Consider the following 22,480-nt stretch of genomic DNA (forward strand, 5'->3'; position numbering starts at 1 on the left):
GCCGCCCCAGCGCAGTCCTCGGCCCCGCCCTCTCGCTCCAGGTCCCTCCTTCCTTGACCCTCGTCCCTCCCTTTCTCCCTCCTCCCGACACCTCCTCCAAGACTAGCTCCCGGCGCCGCTAAGTTTCTCTGCTCCGCACCGCGCGCGCTGACCCCAGGCCCGAGCCCGGGCCCGGCCCCGGCCCCGCGACCATGCTGTGCCGTAGCTGGAGGAACCGCCGGCGGCAGCCCGAGGAGCCCCTGGTCCAGGCCCAGGTCACAACGCCCGTAGGGGTCCTGTCCCCGCCCGCATCCCAGGAAGGCAACATCAAGAGGCCCGGGCTACGGGCGCTGAAGAAGATGGGTCAGTGAGCGGCCGGGGTGGCTGCGGGTGGGCGGGGACGCGCCCCGGGGGTGCATCTTGGGAAGATCGGGGTGTTCCGGCAAGCCCTTTGTGGGTTTCCCAGTAGGGATGTGGGGAGTTTAGCGAGGGATGGAAGGCCAAAGCCGTTCCAGAGTGAGGCGGGGTGGAGTGTCACACCTGGGGTCACCCGAGGTCCCGGGTCTGAGCGAGGCTTCCAGGACAACTTCTGGGAGTATAGAGTGGGAGTTTGGACGACGGCTGCGGACTGGAGTCCGAGAAGGTTGGAAGAGTAGAAGGGAGAGACAGGCTTAGGATGCCCGTCACCCCCTCCCGGAAACCCTGTGCCTTCTAGGGTCTTTGAGCATCCTGGATTCTTGGGCCTCTTAGGGCATGAGAGTTGTAGAAGAGGCTGGCATCTCATGCCGACCTTGCAACCCTACAGTCCCCACTGGGATTAGAGCAGCCGCACAGCACTGGAAGGACTGGTCTAACTGGTGAGAACACTGACCTTTGGGTCAGAAAGCCAAAGTTGCCTTCTTAGATTTGAGGGAAGTCATGGAGGAACGGAATGCATTTGTGGTTTATCAAGCATCTGCTAGACGCAGGCCAGCACTGAGTGGTTAGGGATGTGGTGCCCATCAATCTTCTTCACCTTCCTGAGAGGTAGGTGGTATAATCCCCATTTCACAGATGAGGAAGAGAAAGTAAGGAATTTACCCAGGACCACAGAGCTAGTAGAGGGCAAAGGTCGGCGTGTAACCCCACACTGCCCCTGGCAGCCTCTCAGAATCTGGGCAAAGTGGGACTGAGTGGGGGTTGAGGGCTTGAATGAGGGGGCGTGTGTGTGAAAGCAATGTTTTAGTTTTTTTTTTTAATCTTATTATTTAGTTGGCAACACCAAGCCTTAATTCATGGCACACAGGCTCTTTAGTTGTGGCACGTGGGATCTAGTTCTCTGACCAGAGATCAAACCCTGGCCCCTGCATTGAGGCCAGAGTCTTATAGAATCTCACCACTGGACCACCACGGACGTCCCTGTGAGAGTATTTTGTACAATGCAAAGTACTGTAAAACTGAAGTGGTGTAGGAGAACTGTGGTCAGTAGAATAGTTAATGATGGAGAGGCTAGAGGTGGGACTGAGGGAACAGAAGGACAGGGTTGCCTGTGTGAATCTTGGGGTAAAATGCAGAGGTCTCTCTTGCTAGTCTTGCCTTCTCTTACAGCCACAGGGCGTGTAAGATCTAGTTCCCAGACCAGGAGTTGAACCCACGCCCCCTGCGCTGGAAATGCGGAGTCCACCACTGGACCACCAAGGCAGTCCTCCTGGTCTTACTTTCTCTGTCCTCCATTGTTTTTGTTCTTATTTCTACCTCCTTTCATTTGACCTGAATTTGTTGAACGCTGTGTTCTGATCACTGTGACTGGCACTCTCCTTAGAGACACAGAAGACATGCTCTCTGCCCTATGCTTCATCAATCACACATGCGTGCAACCAACATTTATTGAGTGCCTATAGTATGCTCTCGGAGAAGGCAATGGCAACCCCACTCCAGTACTCTTTCCTGGAAAATCCCATGGACGGACGAGCCTAGTAGGCTGCAGTCCATGGGGTTTCGAAGGGTCGGACACGACTGAGCAACTTCACTTTCACTTTTCACTTTCATGCATTGGAGAAGGAAATGGCAACCCACTCCAGTGTTCTTGCCTGGAGAATCCCAGGGACGGGGGGGCCTGGTGGGCTGCCGTCTATGGGGTCACACACAGTCGGACACGACTGAAGCGACTTAGCAGCAGCAGCAGCAGCAGCAGCATAGTATGCTCTGCCCTAGGGGTTCAGCAAGAAACAAGACGGACATAGCCCTGGCTCTTAGAGAGCTGAAGCGCCAGCAAGGGTGTCAGACAATGAACCCAAGAAACAAGGCTCTGAAGGCTAGAGCAAGAGGCTGGGGAGCCCTGACTGCACCCCGGAACTGGAGGGAGACTGGAGTGAGGCCAAAGGGGAGACGCAGGGAGAGGCTGGATCCTCGAGGCCCCCTGGAGGGTGTCAGGAGCTCAGGAAAGGTCTTAGACAAGAGGAGAGCAGGAACTGTGTAGGGTAAGGGTGGGTTGGATGAACACAGGGGTAAAACAGGGAGCCCCACTGAAGGGAGGCTGAGGGGTAGGTTGGGCAAAGTGGTGGTGGGGAGGCTCAGATGTGAGCTGTGGAACCAGAACGGATTCCAGGACTACAGGGAGGTGGACTGAGCTGGACTCTGCTGTCGGCGGGATCTGGGAGATGTCTCTCATGGGTGGCAGTGTCATCCTCTGGTTTACAGGGCAGTGGTGGAGAGAACGATCCCCATGGGGAGCTGAGGTGCTGCGGAGACAGCAAAGGGCTGGCATTAGGCCAGAGAAGCAGCCCCGGGAGTCAGCCGCCCCCGAGGGTTACGTTTGCCATGGGAGGGTCGAGGTGACAATCCTGCCCACCTGCCTGTCTCCTCATTCCACACACATTTGCCAAGCTCCATGGCTCAGATCATAAGGAGTCTGCTTGCCATGCGGGAGACCCAGGTTCAATCCCTAGGTTGGGAAGATCCCCTGGAGAAGGAAATGGCAACCCACTCCAGTATTCTGACCTGGAAAATCCCATGGATGGAGGAGCCTGGCAGGCTACAGTCCATGAGGTCGCAAAGAGTTGGACACGACTGAGTGACTTCACATCCGGGTGCCAGGGTGTTGTGCCAGGGCTGGGGCTTCAAGAGATGGAGAATACCTAGCCTTGGGGGAGAGGACAGTTTAGGAAACACTTGTAGACAAGTAATTAGTGCTAAGCCCGACTCAGTGCCCTGTGGCTGAGTAAGGCTGCATGGGAGTCCCGGGTACCCTGTGACGGTGACACTGTTGAGAACTATGTGGGCGTCAGATTGTCACCCTCCCTCCCCTTGGCTGCTGCACCATCCTGTTGAGCGACTGCCTTCTGAGAGAGGAATGTCGACTCCATGGGGAATGCCCCTTCCCCAGGCCTCGCTGAGTCCAGGAAGAGGGTGGAGGCGAAACCCAGGTGTCCTGGGGCCCAGCTGCTCAGGCCCACAAGGCCGAGGCCTGTGTCTACCACCCACATAGCTTTCGATGCGACCCCTGTAGCTGCTGCCTCTCCCAGAATGATCCTCAGGGCCGCGCCTGGTCACTGCCTTTGCCACACCCTTTGGTGCCGGTTGAGTCTCTCAGTTGTGTCCGACTCTTGTGACACCATGGATTGTAGCCCATCAGGGGCCTCTGTCGATGGAATTTCCAAGGGCAGGAATATTGGAGTGGTTTGCCATTTTCTTCTCCAGGGGATCTTCATGACCCAGGGATAAAACCTGGGTCTCCTGCATCGTAGGCGGTCTCTTGACTGCAGTAGATTCTGTATCAACTGAGCCACCAGGGAAGCCCCACCCCTTAGTCCAACAGAACAGATTTTCTTTCAAATCAGGTCAAGAGGCCAGGGCAGGGAGTGGCTCAGAGTCAAAGGCTCAGAGGGGCTCAAGGAAAAGAAAGGGGTGGGAGGGCCATACTGGGGGTAACTAAGATGAAGGGGGAGGGAGGCAGCCCCCATATTGAGTGGGAGTCATTTGTGGAGCACGGGGTCCAGCCTGCTCCAGCCCCCTGCCCCTGGGCTGGGCTGCTGGCCCAACCTGTTCCTAGGAAGCCAGGGAAGAATTGAGCAGAAGAGGAGCCGGAAGCACAGCGCAGTGCTGAGCACACAGCAGCCCCGATCCTGTTTAATCCTCTCCATCCCCATCCCCAGGGAAGGTGCTGAGCTGTCCCCATGTGACAGATGAGAGGCTCGAGGTGGAGGGGGAGAAGTCACCCACCCAAGGCCATACGGCTAAGCGGCAGCAGTGGCTGTTTGCTGCCAAAGCCATCATTGAATGATGGCTCTTTATTGCCTGGGTTCCTCTGGTGGCTCAGATGATAAAGAATCTACTTGCAATACAGGAGACCCAGGTTTGATCCCTGGGTTGGGAAGATCCCCTGGAGAAAGAATTCAGGGAATTCTTGCCTGAAGAATTCAGGGAATTCTTGCCTGGAGAATTACATGGACAGAGGAGCCTGGTGGGCTACAGTCCACGGGTTCACAAAGAGTCAGACACAACACATACAATTAACACCTTTGTAACACTGTGCTAGTGCATTTCACATACTAGCTAATGTCACAGCCTATGAAGTAGGTGGAACCATTAGCTTCGTCTTATTTTAAAATGTTCATTTATTTGCACCAGGTCTCAGCTGCGGATGCAGGATCTTTAGTTGTGCCCATGAGATCTCTTAGTTGTGCCATGTGGAGTCTAGTTCCCTGACCAGGGATCGAACATGCACCCCCTGCATTGGAAGCACAAAGTCTTAGCCACTGGACCACTGGGGAAATCCCTAACCTCATTTTTCAAGTGAGGAATCTGAGATTTAGAAAGGTTCAGTAACTTGGCCCAGGATTCAAAGCTCAGAAGTATTTTCAGCTAAGAGAGGATTTGAGGATTTGAACCCAGGAAGTCGGCCCAGAGTCCAGGCTCTTAACACAATGAATGAATGAGTGATTTGAGCCTGCTGGGGAGGGGCCTGCTACACCCCTCCCCCATATTGGCTCTGCCAGCCTCCAGGGAGTGTCCTCATAGGGCTGCCCCCCAAATACAGGATGCCCAGTTAAATGCACTTTTCAGATAAACCACACATAATTTGGGACATACTGATACTAAATTATTATTTGTTGTTATCTGAAACCCCCATTTAACTGGGCATACCGAGTTTTGCCTGGCAGCCCTGCCACCCCAGAGCCCCACCCCCACGCCTAATCCCCCGGAGCAGAGCACTGAGTGGGCAGAAGCTGCTCGCTTCCCTCTCCAGTTTGCACACACCACCAAATGCCACAGGGCAAGCATGCTCTCCCCCCGGTCTGCTCAGAACAGGTCCTGCAGGGTGAGTGGGGCTCCCGGGGGGAGGTTGGCAGCTGCTGGGGGGGTCTTCCGAGAAGCCCCCGGTCCAGGCAGATGCCTGGCCTGGGTGGTGGGGAGGGCTGGGCTGTGCCAGGCAGGGCCGCGGGGCTGGCTCTCTCCTGCATTGTGGCCCCCTCACCTCTTCTTCTTGTTCAGCTCTGGGGAGCCCCTCTCTACCATCTCAGCCCCCAAACAGCCTTCACCCCTGGTCTGGCCCCTCCGAGAAAGGTGATGCCACCTTCATGGCACTGGAGCAGGAGAGCGCCGCCATCCTTCCCTGACTTTGTTGATGTTTCAGGGACCATGGATTCTGGCGCTGAGCTCCACTGAGTTCTAGCCTTGGGTGTGGCAGCCAGCCTGGGTGAGGGGGACTTGCTTGGTACCCAAGGTGTGGGGCAGCCTGCTGGCTCGGGGATTTGGGTGGGAAAGTGTTTGAGACCCCTCACCGTTGCCTGTCCCCTCCCAGAGCCTCATGGCCTCAGTCACCAGGAAAAGCTGCTCTCCTCCCTGCCCCTGTTGGCATGAAGCTGGCGGCTGTCTGTCGCTCTTGCCTGCATGTCTCACATTCCTGCTAGAGTCCTGTGTGCCCTTTCTGAGTGTGTACTGGCACGCACACACACACACACACACACACACTGCCTAGTTTCCATACCAGGTGAAATCACCTTCCTCCCACCCACCGACTGCCCCCCACAAACACACAGGTATACACACCATATATGCATACACCACCCTACACACACCTTCAGTCCTTACACACCCTGGCCTCTGCATATACACCCCGTGACCAGACAGCACCTCCCACCCCTGCCCCCTCCACAGTCCTTACATCCGCCCCTGCCTTGGGCCACTCACACAGTTCAGCAGACATGGCTCGTCCTCTCTGACCATCAGTGGCCCACCTATGAGAAGGGTGGAATTTTTTTTTAACATTAAACAAAATGTATATATATATATTTAATGTATTTGTTTTTGGCTGCGCTGGGTCTTCGTTGCTGTGCGAGGGCTTTCTCTAGATGCGACAAGAAGGGGCTACTCTCTAGCTGCCATGCGCAGGCTTCTCATTGTGGCGCCCTCTCTTGTTTCAGAGCGCAGGCTCTAGGGCGTGTGGGCTCAGTAGTTGCAGCTCGTGGGCTCGAGAGCACAGGCTCAGTAGTTTTCTGGCACCGGGGCTTAGTTGCTCCGCTGCGTGTGGGATCTTCCCAGATCAGGGATTGAACGTGTGTCTCCTGCATTGGCAGGTGGATTCTTTTCCACTGAGCCACCAGGGTAGTCCAGAACGGTGGGATTTAAGGGCCAGAGATGAACTTGGCCTCCCACAGCCTCTTCCAACTCTGTCGCTGAGGCAGATTCCTGCCCCACCCCCAGCCTTGGCCACAGAACCCCTCTGGCCCTCCTAGCATGCTGCTGCTACTAAGCCGCTTCAGTCATGTCCAACTCAGTGCGACCCCATAGATGGCAGCCCACCAGGCTCCCCCGTCCCTGGGATTCTCCAGGCAAGAGTACTGGAGTGGGTTGCCATACTGGAGTGGGTTGCCATTTCCTTCTCCAATGCATGAAAGTGAAAAGTGAAAGTGAAGTCGCTCAGTCGTGTCCGACCCTCAGCGACCCCATGGACTGCAACCTTTCAGGCTCCTCTGTCCAGGGATTTTCCAGGCAAGAGTACTGGAGTGGGGTGCCATTGTCTTCTCCGACCATACACAGCCTGAATTGCCCAGGCTGAAGCTGGTCGCTGGGAAACTGTGGGGCTGCCCATTTCCCACCACCTTCTGGTTCCTCTCTGGGGGCAGAGGTGAATGTTCAGCTCAGGGAAGGTGTCTGGTCCCGAGCCGATGACAGTGGGCTAACTGGGGGACAGAACCAGCTGGAGGCCGTGAGACTCAGGAGCAGGGATGGAGCAAACTACCCATCTTCTTTCCTAGGCGCTGCCTCAGTTTCCTTCTTCTTTATCATTTATTTCAAGCTCCCTGTGGACGGGCCCCAGGTGGATTAGGGTTCAGCCCCATATAGCCCTTTGGGTGAGCTCCCTCCCCAATTCTCAACACACTCCAGCTCCACCACTTATCGACCCTGCAACCTTGAACAAATTCATTAGTTGCCTCTTTAACAGCTTTATTTAAATTCAGCCATTTAAAGTATATGGTGGTTTCTGGCACGCATGCTCAGTCGCTTCAGTCGTGTCTGACTCTTTGCAATCCCATGGACTGTAGCCCGCCAGGCTCTTCTGTCCATGGGGTTCTCCAGACAAGAAAATTTGAGTGGGTTTCCATGCCCTCCTCCAGGGGATCTTCTCTACCCAGGGACCGAACCTGCGTCTCCTGCACTGCAGGTGGATTCTTTACACACTAAGCCACCTGGGAAGCCCCTCCTGGCATATGACATTATTATTATCATTATTTTTGACTGTGCCATGTGGCATGTGAGATCTTAGTTTCCCCACTAGGTATCGAACTTGTGCCCCCTGCATAGGGAGCACGGAATTCTAACCACTGGACCACCAGGGAAGTCCCTTTATTTCTAAAAATCGTTCTAAAATATATATAACATAAAATTGGCCACGTAAACCATTTTGAAGCAGATAATTGAGTGGCATTAATTACATCGGCAATGTTGTGCTATTTCCGAAACTTTCCCATCACCCTAAATAGAAGCTCTGTGACCATTGGGCCATAATTCCCTGTTTGTCCCTTTCCAAAATCCCTGGTGACCTCTAATTTACTTCCTGTCTCTGGATTTTTTTAACTGAGGTATAATGATATAAAATGTTTCTATGGATTTGACTGTTCTAGGCACCTCATGTAAATGGAATCGGATGTTTGTCCTTCTGGGTCTGGCTTATTTCACTTAGCATAATGTTGTCAAAGTTCATCCATGTCGTACTTTGCAGAGATCAGACGTCACTCTTTATATGGCTGAATAATATCCCACCGAACAGATAGACCGCATTTCACTTATCTGTTTATCTGCTGATAGACGGTTGGGTTGTTTCCACCTTTTGGTTACTGATTGTCCTCATTTTTACTACTGTTATTTCATGATTGTTCCCCAGCCTGCCTGGTCGAGGTGACCATGGTGCTGGCCCAGCCCCCTCCAGAAATGGATAGATAGGCAGAAATGGATAAGGAACCCACGGAAACTGCAGGAGGTAGGCTCCTAGTGAACCTGCTCATCCAGGAAACATCTGTGGATTTGGGTCTGGCAGGTACTGAGAAGATGTTTGCTGGGCAGCTAGGCAGAGGGCCAGGCCGCTCCCAGGATCACTGCTCAGAGCTTGGACCCTCCTCCTGACCTCACCCCCTTCCCTCTGCCCCCCTTGTCTGACATCCCATACCTCTCACTATCCCAGGGTTCAGAAGCTCAAGCAGTGGAGAAACAGAGACAGCCATCCAGGTGCTCAGTACCTGGCCCAGCCTGGTACTTCACCCTCATTCTGTGAAGCCTTTCCACTGGCAGTGTGGGCGGAGGACAGTGTGGTCCAAGGCGCAGTGTGATCTGGGGGCCCTTGCTGGTAAGGCAGGCAGAATGGAATGTCACCCCTTCCCAACACAGGCCCCTGGGGAGCTGGGGTGAGAGCCAGGAGCAGGGCCCCCGTCAACATGGGAATCTGTCCCACTGGGGGGCCAGTCAGGAGCTCAGGCTGCCTTTCTCCATGTCCTGTTTGCAGAAAACTCTGGACAAAACAGGCCCTCGGTGATGGTGACTCACCTCCATTTCCGGCCTTAGTCATTCACCAGCTCCCCTCCTCCCCACCCCCCAACTCTGGGCTTGGCATCACAGGGCTGGCTGGGTCAGGGGAGATGGCTCCAGCTACAGAGCTTAGTTGTCATGGAAATGAAAAGTCCCCTTTCCCACAGCTGAGAAGGTTGAGAAGGGGTGGGCTCAGCCCGGTGGCACTACAGGGCCCCCTGACTTCCCTGCCCCCCCCACTCAGGAAGAGAGAATGCAGAGGTTGCCCAGATATGAGGATAGGGGGCTGAGGGTCTGGTGAGTCTCTTGGCCTGGCACACACCATGTTCTAGCTCTTTGTGTGGAAGCAGGAGGGTTCTACCTCCCCTTCCTGGCTAGGTGGCACGGAGTGGGCATTGACCCTTCCAGAAGGCCACAGTCCCAAGGACAATGGGCCTCTCTTCCGTCCTTTATTTTAAAGGGAGACCCCTTGGAGCCATTAGGGTCGCAGATTGGCCCCAAGGGGGACCATAGCCCATTTTATTTATTTATTTTTTATATATTTATTCAGCTGCATCAGGTCTTAGCGATGGCATGGGGGAATATTGTTGCCTCATGCTGATCTCTCCTGGCCACACACAGACTCTCTAGTTGCAGCACAAGGGCTTCGAAGTTGCACTTAGCTGCTCCAGAGTGCACAGGCTCCACAGCATGTGGGATCTTAGTTCTCCAAACAGGGATCGAACCTGAGCCCCCTGCATTGCAAGGCGGATTCTTAGCCACTGGACCACCAGGGAAGTCCCTATAACCTCTCAAGGATGGCAGGTTTCTCCTCCGGCCTCTGAGTCCGTGATTCTCGATCACGGTCTCTCTCAAAGTCACAAGGTAGATTCTTGTTTTCCCCGGCTGCCTGGGTCTTTGTTGCTGCGACTGTCTCTAGTTGCTGCAGGTAAGGGCTACTCTTCATTGCGGTTAGTGGGCTTCACATTGCGGTGGCTTCTCTTGTTGTAGAGCAGGGGCTCTAGGGTGCAGGGGCTTCAGTGGTTGCAGCACATGGGCTCAGTAGCTGAGCGTGCGGACTTAGTTGCCCCGCAGCATGTGGAATCTTCCCAGACCAGGGCTCAAACTTGTGTCCCTTGCATTGGCAATGGATTCTTAACCACTGGACCATGAGGAAAGTCCCACAAGGTAGAACAGATACCCAATATACCGATATCCAGTCCCCAACCTGCACCTGTTGAACGAGAATCTCTGGATCATGGGTTTCGCAACCTCTCCAGGTGATTCTGACGCACAGCCAGGGTTGAGAAACCCTGACCCACAAGGCTGCTGCTCAGAAGTCAGGACAGATGGCTCAAGGCTGGGACTAGAATGCACTTAGTCCCTCAGCTGTCTCTCCATCTGCCTCACCTTTCAGAAAACACTAACTGCAAGCCTGGTTCTGGGACAAACCCTGGAGTGAGGACATCCCAGTGCTTCAATTTATTAAAAATTCCCTGAAATTAAAATTTAGGTGGGGTGATTTAATTAAAGTAAAAAGTGTCGTTGGTGGTCAGGGAAGGGGCACTCCCATTTGAGGATAGATCAGAGAAAGCTTCCTAGAGGAGTGGTATCTGAGCTGGTCCTTGAAGGACTCTGATATGAAGAAGAGATGGAGAAGGAGCCTACAAAGGCTCCCAGAGTCAGGGAGAGGCAGTCGAAGGGATTTAGACCTGATTCCTCAGGTCAGAGTTTGCAATCAGGCAAGCAGGGTCCTTGAGGGATGGGGCAGAAAGCCTAAAGCCAAGCCCAGTGCTGGGAGCTTGTTGAAATAAAAGGAGGAAGAGAGGCCCACTGTCCTGTTTCCTTTGGCACACACAGTGGTGTTTGGGGATTTTTATTTCAATTTGATTTAATTGCCAACACTGAAAAATTTTGAGGCATCACATACAAATTCAGATTCCAGTTCTCTGGAATCTCTGGGCCCACATCCACCCCTGGCCGGCCCCGTCCTTTCCAAAGGGCGTGGACCCTACAGTTTGACTGGTTCCCACCCATTCTGTTGTCCCCTGGCTCACAAACTTTTATTTTTGACCCCTGCTGAGACACATCCTAGCAAAGGGTGTGGTCCCATGGAGCAGGCAGCAGCTTGACTGAATTTTGGATTTTGCAGCAGCTACTATTGTGGTCGCCACTTCATGAATGGAGACCTGGAAGCTTAGAACAGTCACAGGGTAGTGCCACCATGGCTGTGTAAGCGACTGAAGTGACAGAGCTGGGATTTGACTCCCCGAATCCCGCTCTGTCCTAGGTCCCCAGGCCCAGGGTGGTTGCAGGGAGGGGTAAAGAGGATAGAAGAAGGAGCAGAGGGGTCAGTGTGCTGGCCAAGGGCGAAGATGATGGAGCCTGACCTCCAGGGTTTAAAGCCTGTTTCTACCACTCCCCAGCCATGGAATTCTGGCAAGTTCCCGAAGCATCTCTGCACATGTTTTCCTGTGTGTTAATACATGAGTGGGGTCTGGCATGTAGTAGGTGCCTTATAAGCATTTTGTCGTATTAAGGAAGAGGGATGCTGTGACCGGAAAGTACATGGGGTTATAACAGTGTCTGGACAAGGGGGATACCCAGTGTCACAGGAGATCATGCTTTCTGCTGGGCTTCACCAGGGCATCTGGAGGTCAGCCCCAGGCTGGCCAAAGCAGGGCTGGGCCTGGCCTGCTTGGTCTGAGACCCTGGAGCCAGAGTGACCTCCTTGTCCTTGAGAAAGCAGAGGTGGGGAGCTTGGGTTGCAATAAGAAAGACTTAGGTTGGATAGCGAGACTACCCTCTTGATGATGTTTGGATGGAATGAGTGTGAGCAAATTCCAGGAGATGGTGAAGGACGGGGTCGCAAAGAGTTGGACACAATTGAGCAACCGAACAAAAACAACCCTCTTGATGGTCAGAGTTTTGTCTCAAGGGAAAAGGCTCTTGATAGCAGATTCTAGGCTTGAAGCCTGGAAGGCAGTGGCAGAAAAGGTGACCTTTAACAGGCTGGAGGCCCAGGCAGTGTCTAGAGCAATAGCTCTGTTCTGAGGCCTCCAGGGGAGGCTTGGGAGGAGGGCCAGCCTGTTACTGGCACCCCTTCCAGGGGGCCCTGGGTTGGACACAGCGAGCACAGGCCTTGGGACCAAAAAGCCTAGAGCCAAAGCGGGTTCTATGACCTGTTACCTGGAGAGGAAGAGCCGCCTGCTGAAGTCCACCCAGACTTGGGGCCTGCTTCTCCCTGCTGGGGAGCGGGTTAGAACTCCAGGGTGCCCCTGGCCTCCCGTCCCCGCAGGCCTGTCGGAGGATGAGGACGTGCGGGCCATGCTGCGGGGCTCCCGCTTCTGCAAGATCCGCTCGCCGACGTGGCAGAAGGAGCGGCTGTACCGGCTGCAGGAGGACGGCCTGAGCGTGTGGTTCCAGCGGCGCATCCCGCGCGCGCCTTCGCAGCACATCTGTGAGCGGGACCTGGGAGGGCATGGGAGGGCTGAGGACAGCGGCAGCCTGGCCTCGTTGCCCTGACCGGCCGCGCGCGGCCCGTTTCTCTCCGCAGTCTTCGTCCAGCATATCGAGGCCATCCGCGAGGGCCACCAGTCCGAGGGGCTGCGGCACTTCGGGGGCGCCTTCGAGCCGGCGCGCTGCCTCACCATCGCCTTTAAGGGGCGCCGCAAGAACTTGGACCTGGCGGCGCCCACGGCCGAGGAGGCGCAGCGCTGGGTGCGTGGTCTGGCCAAGCTGCGCGCGCGCCTCGATGCCATGAGCCAACGCGAGCGCCTTGACCAATATCCTCCCGGGGAGTGTGGCAGGCGGGCATGGAGGGGCCAGCCCCATGCCGGGAGGACTCCCAGCCCCAGGGGAGGCGTGGCTCCACTCTTAGGGGCCCTGAGATTTGGTCTTCAGAACTGAGGGTGGCGGCCAGGCGTCCCCTGGGGAGCCTGGGTCCCACAAAGGATGCGCTCCTACGGAGCTCAGGCAGTTCACAGGCTGAGAGGAACGCACAGTTCCCAAACTGGGAGCCCCCAGGCGGGAGGGGATGAGCGTGTGTGTAGTCGGGGGAGATTGCCTATCTGTCAATTACCTGTCAGCTGGGGGCGGGGCCCAGCCTCTTGCGGGTATTTCCTGAGCACCCACACCTGGATCCACTCCTATCTGCACCGGGCAGACTCCAACCAGGACAGTAAGATGAGCTTCAAGGAAATCAAGAACCTGCTCCGCATGGTCAACGTGGACATGAACGACATGTACGCCTACCGCCTCTTCAAGGTGGGCACCTGCCGCAACTCTGACCTCTGCTCCCCCAGCCATGGGAGTCCTCAGTTCCCTTCCCCCGCCCCACCCACACCCCAGGCTTTTGTGGAGAGTGGCCTCTTTCTGCCGAAAGGCTGCATCTGGGCCTTACTCTACCCTTTCACCCAGGGAAGCCACTGAGCCAGGTTGGGAGCCTGGGCCCAGAGCTCCTTCCTCACCCTCAGGCAGAGCCCAGGTAGCGAGGACCTCGGGCTCATGGGCACAGGCGTGAGCACACCCCCTCCATTGTGGCATGTGTGGCTCCTCCACACGTGACTGTGTACGCCCTATGTGTGGGAGGGGCCCACGGGGTGGGCTCTGCAGCCGTGGCCCAGTTGGAACACGCAGACTGTGTGGCCCTGAGGGACAGCAGGGCCACGGCACCTGTACTCCTGGACGGGCGCGCCACGTGGACTGGACCATGTGCACTCTCAGTGGCGTGTTGCTCGTTGACCTCGGTGTGAACGTGTGAGAACAGCACGGCATACACACCAGAGCGGGGGTTCTGGCACAGAGGCTCAACCCTGCCTGAAGCTCACAGTTTTTCCTCCCCCATCTTGATTCTTGGGGTAGACAGAGGGATAAGCCCTGAACCCAAGAGACTGTCTTTAGAACCCCAGCCCTGCGATCTAACAGCTGCATGAGTCTGAGTGAGACCTGCAGCCTCGCCAGCTCTCAGTTTTTCCACCTGTGAAATGGGAGATGTCACCTCCTGTCCCAGCCGTGGTGGATGACGGGGGTGTGTACAGAGCATGGGTGTGAGAGTACCCGGCTCGTCCAGGACGTCGTCTTCCTCTGAGCCTCTTCCTCCTGCCCTCTAGGAGTGTGACAACTCCAAAAATGAGCGGCTGGAGGGGCCTGAGATCGAGGAATTTCTGCGGCGGCTGCTGAAACGCCCTGAGTTGGAGGAGATCTTCCATCGGTACTCGGGAGAGGACCGCGTGCTGAGCGCCCCTGAGCTGCTGGAGTTCCTGGAGGACCAGGGAGAGCACAAAGCCACGCTGGCCCATGCCCAGCAGCTCATCCACACCTATGAGCTCAACGAGACAGGTGAAGAAGGGTCTGACAGATGGGGCTCGGGCCAACGCAGCCCGGGGCTTGGCGTCTGACAGGTCTGGGTTCCCAGCTAAGTGGGCTCTGCTGTTCTTGACTGTGGGCGCCATCTTGGGCAGCTCACCTCACCTCTTTGAGACTCAGCTGCCGTCTCTGTAAATTGGCATAGTAATGTATCTTCCTCACAGGGTTGGGTTGACATTAAATGGCATAACTCGGGAGTCCCCTGGTGGTCTAGTGGTTAAGACTCGACTCTGGGGTTTCACTGCGGTGGGACCCGGGTTCAATCCCTGGTCAGGAAACTGAGATCCCAGAAATTGTGTGGCGTGGCGCAAAAAAAAAAAAAAAAAAAAAAAACAGCATAACTTATGTAGAGTCCAGTCAGTAGACAAGTGCTCATTATTACTAAGTTGAGTGAGCTTTGAAATTTTGGGGGCCAGACACAGGGGTCCCTGCATAGCCTGATGCTCTCTTCTGCCCATTTTCTGCAGCCAAGCAGCATGAGCTGATGACACTGGATGGCTTCATGATGTACCTGTTGTCCCCTGAGGGGGCTGCCCTGGACTCGGCCCACACACACGTGTTCCAGGACATGGACCAGCCCCTCGCCCACTACTTCATCTCCTCCTCACACAACACCTACCTGACCGATTCTCAGATTGGGGGACCCAGCAGCACTGAGGCCTACGTCAGGTACCACAGTGCAAGGATGGTGGGGTTGAACAGGTCTGGGAGCCGGTTTGGGGGCGATAAGGGGCTCAACTCCCACTGTGAGCTTCCTGGGGCCGAGGAGGCCTGCCCATTGCCCTGCTCTGTGCCACCCACAAGATACTTTGTCTGTCCATCCATCTGTCCGCAGGGCCTTTGCCCAGGGATGCCGCTGTGTGGAGCTGGACTGCTGGGAGGGGCCAGGAGGTGAGCCGGTCATCTATCATGGCCACACCTTCACCTCCAAGATCCTCTTCCGAGACGTGATCCAGGCAGTGCGAGAACACGCCTTCACGGTGAGCCCCGGGACCCCCACACTCAGCCCCAGAGCCTTGCCGGCAACCCCAGCTGATCTTGGTCCCTCCAAAAGAACTGCCTGGGACTTCCCTGGCGGTGCAGTGGTTAGGACTCCACGCTTCCACTTCAGGGGGCATGAGTTCAATTCCTGGCTGGGGAACTAAGATCCTGCATGCTGTGCAGTGTGGCCAAGACAAAAAACAAAAGAAACCCCTGCCCAGAGACTCACTTTCACCAAGTGCTGCTGGGACAGCTGGCCAGTGGGGTGGAATAAAGCTGGACGAGAGGCTCCCTTCTCCTACCCTTATGTTTAGTAATTGTATGAAAATCATAAAATTTCCAGAAGAAAACCATGTGGGTAGGGAAGGACATTTTAATCATGACTCACAAAGAGGAAATCATAAAAGAGAAGTTCAACGTTGCACCTGCATAAAATTGCCACATGTGTCAAGCTATAGGAATCTTTCCATCAACAAATAATGGGCTGGGACGAAAAATGTGCAACCTAAACGGCATGATCAGTGTCATTAACATATAAAGAGCATTTATTAAAAGAAACATTCCTGCAGCCGCTCTCAGCTCCCCAGACCGTCCACCCCCTTCCCCGGGGCCCCGGATCTGACCTCTGCCCCTCCATGGACACACTGACTCCGGTGTGTCCCCCATCCACCCTCTCAGCCTCCCCCAGAGTGGGTTCTCCAGACTTCTGCCTGCCTGTCCTGAAGGGGGTGGGGGGCTGGCTGTAGCAGGGGTCCTGGTGGGGAAGGGGCGAGTGTCTCTGAGCTGCTGCCCCTCCCCCTCACAGGTGTCCCCGTATCCCGTCATCCTATCCCTTGAGAACCACTGTGGGCTGGAGCAGCAGGCTGCCATGGCCCACCACCTGCGCACCATCCTGGGGGACATGCTGGTGACAGAGACACTGGACCCCCAGAATCCTGAGGAGCTGCCATCCCCAGAGGTAAGGCTCTCAGACCCCCAGCCTGGGCGGGGGGGAGGGTCTGGCTCCAAGGTCGACCATCCACCTTTGTTCAGGACCCCTCTCCTCTGTCCTAACCTTCTGGGGTTTTTTTTTGGCCGCCTTTAGTGGCATATGGGTTCTTAGTTCCCAGACAAGGGATTGAACCCACGCGCCTTGCAGTGGAAGTGTGGAGTCTTAACCACTGGACCGCCAGGAGAGTCCTTTCTGCCTTAACCTTCTCCTGTGTCACCATTTATCTGACATCCGCCACCGGTGGTCTTGTCACTTGTCTACCTTCCATTTTGACTAGACACCTCCCACCCTTGCCCCTGGCATGCAAGGCCCTCCATGACCTGGCCTGACCTCCCCACCCTGCCTCCTGCCCACAGAGTCCCTGCGGGCTTGGCCGTTGCCTTGTTTGACACTTGTCTCCTCTACCTGGAGCTCCCGTCCCAGCCGCCCGTGCTCGCCAAGCGCCGCCTGCTTGGAGTCTAGCTCAGTAAAGGGCCTCTTCCTGTGGCCTTAGCAACTTCCTCAGCGCTCTGGCCAGAAAGGTTCCATCTTCCTCTCTCCCAAGCCCAGAGCATTTTATCTGCCTCTTCAGGACATTTATCCTTTTGGGGTTCTTGGAGAAAACTCTCCTCCTACTCCCAATCCCAAATTACACAGGGAATCTGGGTTCACCTTTGTGTGTGATTTGGCTTTTTTAATTAGTATGAAAAAACATACACATGGTAAAAGAAAAAATAGAGCATACACAATGAAAAATGGATTTTCCTCCACTGTTGCTCCCCTTGTCCTATTTCTGAAGAAGTGGTTACCTTCAATGGTGTCTTGTATATTCTTCCAGAATTTCCCATGTGTCTATATACCTATATACCTGTGGACAGTGATCTTCTCTTTCAAGTGGTAGACCAAGAGGATCCTGTGAACACATGTTCTACCTGCATTTCTTTCATGCGAGATCTGTTTTGAAGATAGCACCTTCTCTTCCAACCCTGAGCTGCCTCACCCATTTTATCGGCTGCCTTGCAGTGTTCTGAGGCTTGGAGGCCCCTCATTAGCCAGATCCCTCGGAGAGTCCCGTACACGCCCTCATAGGTTTTTTCCTGTTAGAAACATCACTCATATGTGTCTCTTTCCCCGCTCCCCACCCCAAGCCAGCCCCTCACACAGTGGTGTCTGAATGATAGACTGATGCACAGGATGATACAGGGGCAGGAGAGCTTCATTCTTCCATGCTGGATCTACAGAGGCTGAAAGGCCGGGTCTTGGTGAAGGGGAAGAAGCTGCCAGCCACCCGGAGTGAGAACGGTCGCATCCTATCAGAGCGGGAGGAGGAGGATGAAGAGGAAGAAGAAGAGGAGGAAGTGGGGGCCGTAGAGCAGAGGCGGCGGGTGCGTGGGCCAGCCCGGGCTGGGCAGGCACCGTGGAGCGTGGGGACAGGTGGCCGAGAGAAGGGAGGTGGGAGGACCAGGGGGCTGGAGCCGGTGGGTGGGGGGCAGACCCCCGCTGAGGCTTGTCTCCCAGGCCAAGCAAATCTCCCCGGAGCTGTCGGCCCTGGCCGTGTACTGCTGCGCTGCCCGCCTGCGGACGCTGCGCCCCCCGCCGGTCCCGCCCCAGCCCTGCCAGGTCAGCTCCCTCAGCGAGCGCAAGGCCAAGAAGCTCATCCGAGAGGCAGGTGGGAGCCAGGATGTGGGGCATCTGAGGCAGGAGGGAGGTGGGGACTGGCGGACTCTGGGTGGGTGAGAGCTGCTGATGTTGATCTGGAAAGGAGAGTGAAAGAGCTTTGGGGGCAGTGAAGAGAGGGGCTTAGGGAATGAGTGCCCGGCACCGGGCCAGGTATACATGCAAGAGGGCACTGCGGCGAGGGGGACTGCTGTCTGCCTTCACGGGCTCACAGCCTAGTCCGGGGCCAGACACAGACGGACAACTGCGGTGCCGGGGGGATCCATTGGGTCTGACAGAGGCTGGGGGAGTCCTGCAGTGGGGTGGGGGGGAGGAAGCAGCCAGATGAAGAGGCGGAGGGGACTTCCAGACTGGAGAAGCAGGTTGTCCCAAGGCCTGGAGGTGTGACATACACAGAAGGGTTCCTGGAACCCGAGGCGGGGCTGGAGGAGTGTTTGTGGGTTGAGCAATAAAAGATTGCAGCCTGGAGCCACGGGCTCCACCCTCGGAGTCAGGAATGTGGGGACTCCGGGAGGGATGCAGTGCCAGGCTGCGGGAGGGGGTCCCTGTGCCTCTCTGGACTTCAGGAGCCTTCTCATGAGGACCCCCTGCCCCCTCATCAGAGAATGAGGAAAGGGGGAAGCAGGAGCTGGCGATGGGAGTTCTGCCTGTTCCCAGCTGGTCTCTTGAGGGGGCGGGGGCCGGGGAAGGTGGCTGACAGACTCCGGCAGCCAGTGAGCGAGTGATACCCCAGCAGCCACCAGAGTCCCACCCCACCTCTCCCCCAGGGAACAGCTTCGTCAGGCACAATGCCCGCCACCTGACCCGTGTGTACCCGCTGGGGCTGCGGATGAACTCGGCCAACTACAGCCCCCAGGAGATGTGGAACTCGGGCTGTCAGCTGGGTGAGTGGGGGCAGCAGAAGAAGGGGTGGGCAGGGGCCACGTTGTGGGGGTGCGGCTCTGGGATCCATGGAGGCCCCAGCGGTGATGGGCAACACAGCTTTCCATAAGGCAGAAACATGAGTCTCAGTCATAACAATTATTAAAAGGCCTGTCAGCAGGGTAGGTGGGGAAACACAAATAGGGTTGTTGGTTCTTGCCAGTGTAAAATCTCAATTTTTTTATGAAGGTAGAAATTAAAAGGGCTTCCCGGGTGGCGTAGTGGTAACGGAGCCGCCTGCCAATGGAGAGACACAAGAGACGCAGTTTCCATCCCTGGCTTGGAAAGATCCCCCCGGAAAAGGAAATGGCAACCCATTCCAGTCTTCTTGCCTGGAGAATCCCATGGATAGAGGAACCTAGAAGGCTGCCATCCATAGGGTCGCGAAGAGTTGGACACTCCCTTGTGCCCCTAACGTAAACACACACACACACACAGAGGCAGTCCCCACTAAGTCCACACTGACAAGAGGGGCTCTACAGGACACTGAGCATCGCCAAAGGAGAGGAGTGTGCCCCTTGGGGAAGCTAGGGAAACCTCTCTCTGGCCTTGAGGGATTCCAGCCATGAAGCACAGGTGATAGTGGGGCTGGGTCCCTGGCTGCCATGATGCCCCCGAGCCATGGTGGGGGTGGGATGGTACGCCCACCCAGGCAGGGGCACCCTCTCTGGAGAGAACCAAGTCCTCTCCATACAAGTCTGTCTGCGGGGAGGGCAGTGAGCCCCCGAGACTGAGCAGTGAGGAGGGGGCCACTAAGAGGCCCTGCCTTGCCCCTGCTGTGTCCACAGTGGCCCTGAACTTCCAGACACCGGGTTACGAGATGGACCTCAATGCCGGGCGCTTCCTCGTCAACGGGCAGTGCGGCTACATCCTGAAACCCGTCTGTCTGCGGTCGCCCAACACAACCTTTGACCCTGAGTGTCCTGGGCCCCCCAGAACGACTCTCACTATCCAGGTCAGAGGCCTGGGCCATGCCCTGCCCGGGGTCCCCTCTGCGGGGGTGGCACCAGCCCGAGGACAACAGAGGCCTGGGGAGGGCCTGGGAGGGTGGTGTGAGCGCCTCGGGCCGGGCTGCAGCGCCTCCCCCCCCCCCCCCGCACAGGTGTTGACGGCGCAGCAGCTGCCCAAGCTGAACGCTGAGAAGCCCAATTCCATTGTGGACCCGCTGGTGCGCATTGAGATCCACGGGGTGCCCGCGGACTGTGCTCGCAAGGAGACCAACTATGTGCTCAACAACGGTGCGTGGGGGCCCTGCTGTCGGGGGGAGTAGGAGGCAGGCCGCAGAGAGCGGAGGGAGGTGCTGGTTGGGGCTGGCCCTGCAGTCTCTTGACTGCCAGGCCTGCGCCCTAGGCTTCAACCCCCGCTGGGGGCAGACCCTGCAGTTCCAGTTGCGGGTTCCGGAGCTGGCGTTGGTCCGGTTCGTGGTAGAGGATTATGACGCCACCTCCCCCAATGACTTCATGGGCCAGTTCACGCTGCCTCTTGGCAGTCTGAAGCAAGGTTGGTGGGGGTTGGTGGGGGTGGAAAGGGATGGGGGCGTCTGGGCCTCCAAGACCCTGTTCACTGGGGCCGCCCATTTCCTCCGAGAGCCTGCCCTGAGCCAGGCCATCCTGGGGGTGGGATGCGGTCTGCACCCTACATGCCTGGCCATGCGGGCCGCTGGACAGAGAAGCTGACGCAGGGCTACCCTCCCCGCAGGGTACCGCCACATCCACCTGCTTTCCAAGGACGGGGCCTCACTGTCACCGGCCACTCTCTTTGTCCACATCTGCATCCGGGGCTGAGCCACCTTGGGTTCTGCAGGTGCCAGTCTGCGTCCCACGCCCTCCGGAGTGGAGGGGGTGATGGAGGACCAGCCCCTCCAGCCTCCCGCTGAGCCTACCAGGCTCTGGTCTCAAATGCGTGCTGGGGGCTGCCTGCACCCCTCCTGAAGAACAGGCTCCTTGCTCCGGGCTGTGAGATGGCCTCAGCCCACCTGGTCGTCGTGGCTTATGAAGAGCCAGGCCTGGTGCTGCCAGACTTAGGGAGCAGGACTCGTGAGCCCTCGACCACTCTCTGCTCCCCAGCGGGGCCATCCCAACCTCCTTCCCACAAGGAGTCCAGCCACCCGCCACACCGCCCCCTCCCCCGGCATTAGCCACCTGCTAAGGCCCTCCTTCCCTCTCCAGCTCTTGAACCTGAGCTCCCTTCCCCTGTTAAAGCAAGGAGGGAGAGGGAGGCTCAGCTCTGGGGAGACCTAGGAGTCAGTTTCTAATTTGTGTCTTAGAAGAGCCCTGAAGAGGTCAGTAGAACAAAATAAAGCAGCAAGTTTATTTTACCACTGCTACCCGCTGAGTGCCACTGAGGCCACATCCACAGGCCTCGGGGAGGGCCGGGGCAGAGGGAGTGTCCCTTGGGCCTCTTCCCACATCTGGGCCATTTGTCTAAGATGGACAGGGTGCTGGAGGGGCTGCCACAGCTCAAAATAGCCCTGACCTCTCTTGGCTCAGAGCTGCTGCCAGCATCACAAGACTGTGAGGACAGCAGTTCACAAGGCCACCCCCCAAGAAACACACCGGGGATCTGGAATGGCGAGGGGGGCTTCTGCCAGGGTGCAAGTGTAGCTTTAAAGGGGGTGGGAACAGGACTCTGAAGGACTTCAGACAGAGTCTCCCCTTTCCAGGCTCAGCTGGGTTCCGGGCCCCTGTCTCTTTAGTAGACGAATCCCAGAGACCTGGGACTCTCCTTCCACCAGCCAAGCAGCCTTTTTTGGACAAAAGCCTGGGAAGCAGGGGGCTGCTCAGGTGCCTCTAGAGATGCTGGGAGAGTGTGCCCAGACCGCAGATGACAGAATCTGGAGGAAATCCATCAGAGAGTGACTTTCTGGGATTAATTGTGGAGCCCTGGCATCTGGGGTTCCTTGAAGCAGCAGGACCAACACTGAACAAGCACAGAGCTTGGTGCCCGTTTCCCGGAGGGCAGCCTGGGGCTGGGCTGCCGCTGGAAGCTGCCCCATAGAACCCAGGGCTGGGCTGACTCCACCTTCCTGCCATCCCAGGACCTGATGCAGAAAGTGATGGCCTCACCCTGCTCTGTTTACACTGAGCAGGGCATTTGGTTCTGATGAATCTGTGCATCTGAAAGAAGACAACTAGACTCTGAAGGGGCCCAGATGCCCACCCCTCCTCCAGGAACCATGAAGGAATGGGCCAGGTAGTCTGGATGCACAGTCTCAAGGCTGTCAGAAGAGCCGGGCGGCCACTCTGCAGCCCCACGGAGCGGGCGGGGTGAGGCCCCAGGGCCCGTGTGAGGGTATGGAGAGCAACTAAGCATTGTCCTGCCCCCACAGGGCCAGGTCTGGTCGGGGTCGGGGCCAGGGGGCCTGTCAGGTGAACCCGGCCACCAGACTGAGTCCCCCGTCCTGCCTCTCATTTCTGGTTTGATGCAGCAAGAAGAAGGGTTTCTGGCTAGAAGAGCCCCAAAGCTGGGAAGAGTCTTTAAGGCAACAAAGATAACAGGAACTGATTATGGGAGGTGAAGGCAAAGAAGAAACACAGCTGGTAATTCTGAAGACCGCTGGGCGGAGACCACCGGCAGGGCTATGTTTTTTTTCCCTCCCAGCCC

General features: G+C 56.7%; 1 protein-coding gene across 2 annotated transcripts; it reads left to right on the forward strand.

The window, feature by feature from the left end:
* The first annotated feature begins 99 nt into the window (after positions 1–99).
* PLCD3 (phospholipase C delta 3) lies at positions 100–21,194 on the forward strand. 2 transcript variants are annotated; one of them, XM_040245107.1, is made up of 15 exons: positions 100–342; positions 12,260–12,421; positions 12,518–12,746; positions 13,098–13,227; positions 14,073–14,301; positions 14,796–14,997; positions 15,164–15,308; positions 16,115–16,267; positions 17,521–17,664; positions 17,798–17,948; positions 18,724–18,840; positions 19,666–19,832; positions 19,980–20,115; positions 20,228–20,377; positions 20,576–21,194. In XM_040245107.1, the coding sequence occupies exons 1-15, from the start codon at positions 192–194 to the stop codon at positions 20,659–20,661; spliced, it is 2,352 nt and encodes a 783-aa protein (XP_040101041.1). In that variant the 5' UTR covers positions 100–191; the 3' UTR covers positions 20,662–21,194. The 2 variants fall into 2 exon arrangements, with proteins under 2 accessions (XP_040101041.1, XP_040101042.1); XM_040245108.1 differs by lacking the exon at positions 100–342 and adding an exon at positions 4,915–5,278.
* Positions 21,195–22,480: the final 1,286 nt, after the last annotated feature.

This window comes from Oryx dammah, unplaced genomic scaffold (assembly GCF_014754425.2).
Source record: "Oryx dammah isolate SB20612 unplaced genomic scaffold, SCBI_Odam_1.1 HiC_scaffold_8, whole genome shotgun sequence".
NCBI lineage: Eukaryota > Metazoa > Chordata > Mammalia > Artiodactyla > Bovidae > Oryx > Oryx dammah.